The 11031-nt window shown below is 36.0% G+C and overlaps 1 protein-coding gene and 1 long non-coding RNA gene across 2 annotated transcripts in view; one reads left to right on the top strand and one right to left on the bottom strand.

Moving 5' to 3' along the window:
- The first annotated feature begins 861 nt into the window (after positions 1-861).
- ClC-a (chloride channel protein 2) overlaps positions 862-11031 on the top strand; it is a 68650-nt gene continuing 58480 nt past the window's right edge. Inside the window, exon 1 of the mRNA XM_086969577.1 lies at positions 862-1057. Within this exon, the coding sequence (XP_086825703.1) occupies positions 977-1057 (81 nt within the window). The 5' untranslated portion in view covers positions 862-976. The remainder of the gene's footprint in view (positions 1058-11031) is intronic.
- Positions 6557-8061, bottom strand: LOC147753085 (uncharacterized). Its single transcript, XR_015312284.1, has 2 exons — positions 7714-8061; positions 6557-7381 (listed from the first exon to the last, which is right to left on the bottom strand). It is a non-coding gene; the product is annotated as an uncharacterized LOC147753085 (long non-coding RNA).

Below are 11031 nucleotides of genomic sequence, written 5' to 3'. Positions count from 1 at the left end.
TGGCGAGCCTGCTAGCGCACCAGTATTAGCCGCGGCAAACATGACAATCAGCGTGCGTATCTCCAGATCAGTGCTAACCTAAATCGGTGTTCCTCAAAGCAGCGTAGCCAAAAAAACTTATCTGAATAATATAATACACGTGGCCACAAAAGCAAAAAATATCAAATGAGTTTTTATTAGTCGGTGTGCGGTTGACAGGCTCAAAGACCTCATTCAACCTGTTGTTGAAATTTGTTTTAATAAGTTCAAAAAGCAACATTGTTTGGTTTACATACTTGGGTGCCAATCTTTGGCTGAAGACCTTTCTGCTGGTTGTCAGTGGAGGTAAAACAAGAATAGAATTTAAGTACCTACAACAGTACCGGAATGGCAGTTTTTATGCGTACGTCTGTAATCTATGAAGGTGCTAGCACAGTATACTCACCTGCATGAACGGCTGCAATTTAATGTAACTCTGTGTAGAACGCGTTAACATTTCTTCTTATCGGAAAGCTGTCCAATTATTTTGAGTACAAAGTGACAAAAAAGACAGTTATTTGAGTGTGTTTCCCGACTTCTGTTGTATGTGGAGTATATGTACTCGTAGGCGCCTGCCGTAGTGAGCAAAGAGATCAAAATACACTACACTATAAAATATAGGCTTCGTGCAAAAAACAGCCACTCAGAGAAGCACAAGAATAAACTGCAGTGTACAATTGAGCCTCTAATATCGTGTTTAAGGTGCTTAAACCTAAGTTTGCCTAATAACTGATAATGACTTATATAGAATAGTTCCGATGGATGTCGTAATAAACTGAAGTGTGCAAAATAATAGTGAGACTAAATCGCTTGAAACGATTAGTGTGTAAGCTGGTGTCAGAGGTCAGCTTGTGTGGTTTAGATATTAGGACTAAAAATCGGAAGCATAACCGTTCTGATGTAACGGGACATATCGCATGCATCGTGAGCAGACTCTGTTGAATTCTATCTTCGCAAGATGACTTCATACGATGTAAATCTATCCTTCGTCCAAAAACTCAAACGCCAGTCTCCCTATGAAGTGCAGCGTCGCAAATCGGTGTGTATTTTGGCAACAAACAGCAGTAGCGATAAAAAATCGAAAATAAAAATAATTCTTTAAGCAAACGAAGCCGGCTGACTAACCACATGCACGTACTGCTAGGGTTTTGGCCTATTGTTGATTACAATTGAGAGCTCGGGAATCCAATATACACACTGTCCAAAGTTACACAACCATTACCGAATCGACCCAATATATATATATATATACTACCGAAAACAGATTACGATCAGGACTGTTATTACAGTTAATATCTAAAACAATGGTTGATGGCAGAGCCAGACGTAAAAATCGAAACATTATGTTATTATGTCACTTATAAGTATGAACCAGATGGAACCCAGGTTTCATTCTCTTTTCATTCTTCAGAACTTCATCAGAAAGGCGTTAGTGATCAAACACGATATGTTCCCAACGTATGACGGACTCACTGTGAGAACGTTAGAATATTGGACTTTTCTACGCAAGCAAGACAGAAAATATTGACTATAGCCTGTATATAAGGGCTTTGGCAGTGCCGTCGTATAAATCCGGAGTAAAGTCGCTCAGTCAAATCACAACTGCCGAGCAACGGCCAGTGGCTCTATGTACAATGATACGGCTTTTACAGGATTTGAAGACTTATATAAATATTATAAAAAAAAAAAACAAAATACTTGGATCAGAGTATTTAATAGTCGCATTCAGAATAGTCTTTTTGATAAGATAATTTTGTGTCGTATTGAATTTGTATAGAAGAACTGAATAATCGAGCCAAAGTAACGTATTTTATTGAAGCACTTTGAGCCAACGCTACGACAATATCAAGATAACCCAGTGGTTTGATTCTGACTCGAACAACGTGGTGTTTTTCTGAAATCGGATGATGAGATCTTGCGCCGAACAGGTGAACCAGCTTTAAGGTTATTAGATGCACACAAGTCAGTTCTCGGCTTAGACCTTCACTGTTTCAATTCATAGCATTCGAGAAAAGTTTAAAATTTGAAAGAAGCTTTAAATTTTAAAGCTGCTTTCAAATTTAAGCTTTTCACGCGATGCCGACGAAAATTAAATTGAAAATTAAATTTTAATTTTCGTCGGCATCGCGCTACGGGCTCTAAGGTATTTGAACCTTTGTTGTTCATCCTTAGTAGCAACATTTCTGAACGTGGTTTCAAAAACATCTGTTTTGTATGAATGGTAACTTGATACGGAATTGATGGATTCAACCTTGGATTATCACTATTAGGAACTGTGGTTTTGTGGGCTTTGCAAAGAAATCTTTCTCTCATCTTCTACGGACTCAATATCCCGAGGCGTTCCAAAACGCAGAATTTCAGGCATGACTGGACGAAAGTTCTGCTTTAGCTGGAACTAGCTAATCAACTACGAGCAACTTAACAAGAAGTTATGTCTTACTTGCAAACAACAGGACAAATAAAAAAAGACAAAGGAGATCATTGTGGATAAGCCCTGGACAAATGTCCGAATAGATTAAGATACTTACGAAAAAAGATTACGGGTATTTTATCTTGTATGAAAGGACTTTCCTATCATGAGCTCCTAAAATCCAAGATACGTTAGATAAGTTAATGCAGCAAATTGCGGGCTTCATCTGATTAAACAGAATAACTTAAATGATAAGGCAACGTGCCTTAAAAGTCGTAACATGATTTAGTTGCACGACAACACTCTCCTCCAGAGCGCTTTAAGAACGCTAAAAACCACCTTCTAGTTGGTGTGAAAATAGTCACATAGCTTATACACTTCATATGACTTACTCATATTAGAAGTTATCGATGCAAAATCTGCTAACCGGAAAACGCTTCTCCAAAAACAAAAAAAATTAAACTATCCCGACACAAAGCGCCTACAAAAGTACCGCAGGGCAACGTATGAATTGTCTGCTAAATGGTAACAATAACTGATAGCAGTTAGTATTCATTTTTTTACTGAGCTCTTAACACAGTTTCAGAAAATAAAGTTACACATTAGTCAGAGAACTGATCATTTGCTTTCACCTAATTCATTAGAAAAAATAACTGGATAGTATTGAATAGCAGCATCCCCTGCGTATGTACAATGCAGATCGTATGCGAGAAAGAGATGAATAAATTTATATATTTATTGACTCTGGATTCCTTAACCACTGTTGATATTAACAATAACAATAAAGCGGGAATGCTTTTATATAAAAAAATCACGTATTGCTATAGAATAAATATGAGATCCTTCGGGATGATCTTTCCTCACTTTTTCCATTCCACTATTTTTATGGCTTTATTCATTTATGACTAATTATACCAGTTTTTCCCTTTACTTCTCGTTTTCCTAGTTTTTACTAAAACTTTTTTTGTTCAATCCGTGAATGATTCAAACAGAACTCACTTCGAAAACAACATTGTTGTAGTTGGGTTATAGAAACGCGAGTTTTTGTAATGAGGGGACGTCCTTTTGTACTACTACATATTGGGTTACTACATAAAGTATTAACCGTTTTTCTAGCTAAAGGTACATATCTTAGGTAATATTAGTCGAGACAGGCCGGGTTAGTGTCATCTGAAATCTAAGATCTGACAACTGTGGATGCGCTAAAATTCAAGCTTGAAGATGAGTGAAATTTCTACATTTGCTATATTTTACTATTGCTACTACTACTACTGGTATTTATTGTCATAAAGGCCAAATTAGCCTATTCATAATGCTGTCCTCGACCATAAAAAAATGTGATAGTTTGTGGTCAAGATGCGTTATCAGAATAAACAGCGCAAAGGTGGTTCTATCGCTTTCTGGAAATTTTGATGTAAAAGATGCTCCTGGTTGAACAAAACCTGATGGAATCATTGCGAAAGTTGAGTAAGATCAATTCGTGAGTAGCCATAATACCGCAACGGAACAAACTATTTATGACCAAATAGTTTTAAACCACTTAGATGTTTGGGTATCATACGAATCGATGCAAAAGGAATTACTCGGTCTTATTTCCATTTGCGAAACAAAATCGAGGTATTTCTTATATAGCTGATCGATTGTAATGAAAAGTAGATCACATACGTCGATAATGCGCAAATAAAAAGTGAACTACACAACCCATACTGGCTCCAACAAAAGTAATGTTAAATATTTGTTGGGATTAAAAGGAAAATCTGCATTGAGTTGCTGTCGCCTGGCGAACGATGATTCGGACCTCTATTGTCAATAAGATTGCACTAACGTTGAAAGAAACCTACCTAGTAACTAGTGAACAGAAAAGAAACTAAGTTGTCGTATAGCCCGGATCTTGCATTATCAAACTACCATCTGCTTCAGTCTCTGCAAAACTCCTTTAATGGAGTTAGTTTAGCTTCATTGAAAAAATGCACAAGTCGCGCGCCACAATCTTTTGGCCAGAAACAACAAAGTTGTATAGTCAAGAGATTACGATGTTATATGATGTATAATACAAAAATGGTAGATGATCATTGATCAAAATGGCGCATATTTAATAATATTATTTAAAAGCAACATTTGCTTTAATTTTTGCTTAATAACAGCCACTACCTTTTGACAACCCGTTTTTCGTTTATGTCTATCTTTTTAAAAGCATTTTTTTTCTAATGTTAGTAGATTACATTCGTGAAATATGGACATGTATAGCTTTTATTCATGTTCAATGTTCTATCACGCCAACTATTAAGGCAAATTAATCTCTCAGTTTGGCTCAGCAGCTGTCCGACAGGGATTCTGCTTCTTTTCAATCTATAATATTAAAGCGTTTTAAAGCATTGGGTTAGGTCGCGTTGCAGTTTTTTTGGGGCCAGTCGATTAATAGAATCAGTTCATAATTGATGATCTCATTCATCTCATCTGAATCATTAATTAGTACTATTACGCACAGCATAGCTTAAATGCAAGAAATGTATGCAAAGTTTTTTTGACACTAGAAATTACCAAGGAGAAAATCCCACTCTTCTTAGGTCTTAAGACGGTAGACGGATGTAAAAGGACAAAAAATCATTTATATCAAATAACTTTTTTGTCACAATATAGAAGCCAAGAACCAAGCCCTTACATTTACATGTTATAAATGTATAACGTAGATTTCGATAGTACACAGTGTGGATATTCTGTGATAACGCAGATTTCATTAACAGCTAATAATTATAACCCAGGCATCGTGATCTTCGGATTCAAACCGATAATTTGAATTATACTAAACAACCTCCACCTGTGAAAATTCAGAAGTTACGCTTGCTCAGTTGAGCTGAAGTTGAATTATCACTATATGATTCTATTGGGAGTAGGGGTGGAAATGGACAGTAGGGGGTGATATGGCAGATATTTTTTTATGTTTGTTTAGGATCAGTACGTACTACAAATTCTTTGTCAGTAAATATGCATTCATATTCGCAGTTTGCCTTAGTAGCTGACAGTTTAATCTCTATGGTTGCTAATTCTTAGTTACGCAGCCACACATTAAGTATTTGAGAGTTTTTACATAACTCTAAAATAATAAATCTTTTAAATAAAATAATAAATCATTATTAAACATTAAAATAATAAATCTAATAAATCTTTTTACATAAGATCTTCTATACAAAGTGTATTTCGCTCGAAAAATTACATAACCCTTAAATTTTGTAAACGCGTCTATAGAATTTCTGAGAAGTACATTAAGGACTTCATGAGCATATCAAAGCCGGCCGTCCAGATCAATCGAAACTATGTGGGCTGAAAATCATCTGAAAAAAATTAAGTGATGCGGATGTCTTTTGAAAAATAGTATTATATGATGTGCAGATCCGGCAGTTTTTCGTATACGAAACTTTTTGCAAAAATTTCGTATTTAAGATTTATTAAACGGCTGTTTGATCGCAGTTCAAATGATCTACGATACGTATATACGATACTTAAGAACTTGGCCCCTGAAACTATAGTCCTAAAAAAGCTATAGTCCCGTTTTTGTCTTAAAAGTTAAATTGAGCATGACTAAATCTTTCGTTTTTCTCTGGAAGAGGGACGGATTTCCACACTGTACAGCTCTGTATTAATGCCCCGCTACATACATGTTGCAGGAACTATAATAATGCTGGTGACATGGGACTGGTAGCATCTACACAGGCAGTAAAAACTAAACTCCACACAGAGTGCTTTTGATATTTTGTGTTAGTCTAAAAATAGAAGTACGACATTTAAACTGTACACACTCAAGATGGAATTATCGTCTGGAACACACGGATGGAATTGTATGCCAGACCTTATTAATTAACCAGGGTTAGATTCTCTGCTTTGCCTAATCTTCGGTAAGAAGATCTGATTTCTTATAAATGCTAGTTACTACGTTGTTTTATATTGAAGTTATCTTGCGTGGAACACTGAAACTGATTATATGATCTAATTTTGTAGGCCTATTTGTGTATACTTGAGCCATACAGGATCCCACACCAACGCAGAATTTGTTAACAGAAAAAATGCAGCATACTTTTGTATACAAAATTCAGATAAAATGTAACCTCGCCCACTGTTTAAGAACTGCTGTTTGTAATATGATGGAAACCGGTTATTTAAATTTATTCAGAAATATATTACATGACGAAGGCTACATTTGCATTATTTAATTGAACATAATATCTTGTGTCGAATTATGTTCGTGGACCTGCTTGATCTGACACATCCTATATTCATGGCGGAACACGCGAGAAAGCATAAAGTATTCGCACATGATCTAGTACATGCTTCTATAAAGAGTCAAAAAGATATCCAATTGACGCATCTTACACCAATACAAAAAAACGTGCTCTGATAACAATTTAAAATAATGTATTAAAAGGGTGGACTAAATAGGCCAACATGTGTTAAATGCCGCTTTTTAGAAAAATCTGCTATGACAAAACTTCTCTATCTTGTGCCCTAAGGTGCGGAACCAATAACTCGTTTGTTTTTGAGATAAAATCAATTTGAGACGTTTATGTCAGACTTAATGGGGCTTAATGTTTCTGTGCGAAAGAGCCAATTAGAGTGATTGGAGAGGTCAGATATTGCTTTTACGTATCAATTAAAGATTTCTTAAGTATTCAATTTGAATAGATATTGATATACAAAGGAGTAGCACAATTTGGACAAAATACTTGAATAAAGTTGCTTTTGTAGGACAGCTGAAGTGACCAAGCTGATATATCCAGAAACGGAACTATGTTTTATGAATGCAACAGACGAGTTACGCCGTCTGTGTGTTGCAACTTGCGATAGGGTGACAATCGACAACGTGCCTGTCCGCAACAGGGTCTCCATTTCTGATGATGAATGATTGTCCCGCTGAAATGGTATTCCGTAACGGCCCGATGGCTTCGGCTGATTATCAGTCTGCGACATTGAAAAGAAGAAATTTACGTTCTTTGAATATATTTTAGTTAAGCAAAGAGGTATTTACCTTTTGAGGCTCCCTAAGGATATTTGCCATGGTACGTAATTTCCGCATACACCAGTCCGGCTATACCATAAATTGTGACCCTTCTACTGTATATAGTAAGAAAGGTCTGAACTGCACGAAGTCGAACTCTTAATGGCCTAAAGACTGCTACGTCTAGAGGTTGTAACCTGATCGAGCAGTGTGCAAAAAATGTAACAACGTGGACGCCCTTACACAAAGCTAACTTGATTGCACTTAGGTCTGTGTGAGTTCCGTGGCTACTTACCATTGGCAGACATGGTTTCCCTAGAAAACATCGATTGGTCGCAATAAAATACTTAAAACAATCTTCAACCATTTCCTGTGTGATATATGTGAACAAATGTACCAAAACTTTGGCTTCTAACGAGTGCACCCATTCGCAAGTGTTCCTTGAAGTGCGCCCTAAAGAAAAAACCGCATTGCGTTTGGACTTGCAGGCATGAAAATGAGCACTGTAACAACAGTTCCGTGTTTTTGTAATCTGATTTGAGCAACCCGTTTCGTTGTTTTAAGCGCAATCACTTTTGAAAAGTTCGTTATTGTAAGAAAAGACGTGTTGTCCAAACTAAAGTTCCTGAAAGAATAAAATTGTATAATTCCACTCAAATCTCGCAACTTGCGAAGAAAACTTAAATCGCTCCTTTGTTAAAACTTATTGTACATCCAAGGGATATTTTTTTCAAATTCGCGTAAAAGAGGTTAATCATGTCATGCTATGAAAGTACGGTACCGACTGTCGAGTAAGTTTTTGTACAGTTGCTTAGTAATTTGTAGCAAGTTCATTTAAAGTATAAGAATCTGCAGCTTTTTACACACTTTTAAGCCACCGTTGCAAGGTTGTCTTCCCAAGCTGGTTCCTTAACGGAAAAGGCTCTATCTGCAACAACCGTAGCTGCCTTGGGCTGCACTCTGACTTTAGTATTGTTTTTTGTTGCATGTACGCACCATTTTAAGGGTCCACTAGCGATTAACGATTACGGAAATTTTCACTAAACGAAGCAAGGGTTGTGATTTTGGTCGTTCTTGTACAAATAGGGGGGATGGATCTGGTTTTAAATGATTGTCTTACGCATAGCACTGAGTGCTGATCAATAGAACAGACCGTTCGGGTAATGTCAACGGTAGCAATTCTTTTTGATAATGTTCTATAAGGATACCACCGTCACTTCTTTCAAAAATAATACTATGGGTGTGAGATATAAGCCCTCAAATACGATATGTTAGTTTCGTATGATATATATACACATATATATGTGACTACTATGGTGAGTTCTACTCAGAGGCGACTTTCTGTACAAAAGGCAGTCAACAATATTTTGTTTCATATGAAATTAAAATAATGGTGGCCGATAATTCAGGTGAATGATCTTATATATTTATTTTTTAAAAAAGTTCGGTAAAATTCGAAAGAATACATAGTTATCCCATGCACTCTAACCTTTTAAAATTTGGTCAAAAATACAGTCATGTGGATTGCACATAATTTCTAATCTGTGCTCATACAAGATAAAACTGTCATAAGATTAAGATCTCAATTAGGAATCAAATCGATGTTTTCCAATTAAAAAAGGAGTAACCCATGTAGCTCCTGTTTCATATAGACCCACCTTCCCCTATAGTGTACTAAGTGTAAGGGAGCTATACATATAAAAACATGTTTTATGACTATTGTTGACATGATGCAAAAATGTGTCTGATCTGTTGTAACGATCTTTTTAATCATACGTGAATTGATCTGAGCTGTATATATATATATATATATATATATTATATAAAATATGAACATTTTCTCATTAAATACACTGAGCCCTTTAAAAAGTCTACACAGTTTTAACGATGTGAACAGCCTCATTTATTCCTTTATTGGTAATTTCACAATTAAAAGCACACATTTTTTGGAAAATAAACATTTTTGGAAGTATCATGAACAAGCCTTTGATAATACCGACAGGTCAACAGTATTTGCTTCCTAGCGGTAAGCTTTACATTGTCATGACTGACTCAGAGAGTATTTGTGCACGGTAATCGAAATACGCTAAATGCCGCTTATCTTAATTTTGAATAACATGAATTGATTTTCGGTCTATACAGCCACTGCAGCCATTTCTCATCTTTATAATATGATAATAAAAACGTGATATATTAGACTGATAAACATGTTGTGCATATATACATATAAATATCGTTCTTATAAAAATATAGCTTTGATTGCTCCCAAATTTAGACCCCGTAGCAAATATATTGATGAATCAAGTTGCACTAAAACGCATTACTGTGAAAAATGTTGTCCTACATCCCATGCGAGCACAACATCACAGCCATAAATCTGAAAATATTTCCTTAGTATGTAATAATAAATAGAGGCAATATTCTTTTGAACGATCCGTACAACAGGGGCTTTATATAACCGCCCCGAATAGCAGGTGTTGATAGTATAAGTAATGCTTTGCATGCACCTGAGAGCATAACGATTAAAGATATTAAAGCTGATTTTACAATAAAAAAAGGTCTAAACTGAATTGAAGCTCCTAAACTTGATCAAGATGGATAACCGTTCAGTATGTTGGCGACGTGGTCACTAAAAGTGCGACATAATAGACAACTTCTCAAAGCTTGATTTTACCGGTCAGTGGTTATTTCTGGGAAGCGTTATTATCACTTTTCAAGTATTTATCACCAGCCAGGATCGAAAATCTTTCGATCCAACTTTAAATGAAAAACTTGAAAGATTCTTTTCACACGACCTAGTTTGAAAGACAAGTTAAATTTCCTGAGACAAAAAATACATCCTTGACTTTGCTTTCAGTGCCGCTTTGTTCACCCGATTACTGGGTTATTATTGGCAGGCTCCGCATGAATTTTTGAAACTATACAAACTTCAATCAGCCGGTTGTGCTTATCCAATAAACTGCGGTTTCTTGAAACACTACCTTGAGCTTTGCTATCATTAGTAGCGTACATATGATACTTTTTAGGCTTTTTTTTTGTAGGAGGCCGAAGACATGAAATAACGCATTAAATTTCACAATTCCTGTGTTGTTTGAGAGGGAATTTAATTACCGAAAATATTTAATAATATGCCAGAAATAAGCACGTTAAACATTCAATGGAGTTTAGTTTATTGCTATGTCACCAATCATTTAGCTCTATTTCCTCTAGTGGAAAAAGAAAATAACTGTTGTAATAGGTTAGAAAGGCATAGAAAGGACGATTCCAGCCGTTTGCAGCATTGACTCAGAGAGCTAACTTCCAGCACGAAACAAAGTGTTTTTACACCTGGTTTCGAATCTGGGCTGCCTCGCGTGTGCCTGAGTTTACGGGCAAGCACTTTAGCATTCCACCATACAAGGACCATTAGCAAATATAAAAATTACGTTGTTTCGTAAGATTAGGCTGCTCTAACACCTTCCCGTTCTTCCGGTTGTTTTCTTTGCTTTTTGTTTTGTGAGGGTCCAACAGTTCTTATGACGTTAGTGTTTTATAGATAACAGACACTGGGGATAGGCGATGTTTAGCGGTAACAACAGACATTGCCCAATTTTTAGTGCTCACTTATTCATTG

The sequence above is a fragment of the Varroa jacobsoni genome, unplaced genomic scaffold, assembly GCF_002532875.2.
Source record: "Varroa jacobsoni isolate VJ856 unplaced genomic scaffold, vjacob_1.0 scaffold_759, whole genome shotgun sequence".
Taxonomy (NCBI): Eukaryota; Metazoa; Arthropoda; class Arachnida; order Mesostigmata; family Varroidae; genus Varroa; species Varroa jacobsoni.
Note: the sequence above shows the minus strand (reverse complement) of the source record. Positions and strands in the feature narration are given on the sequence as shown.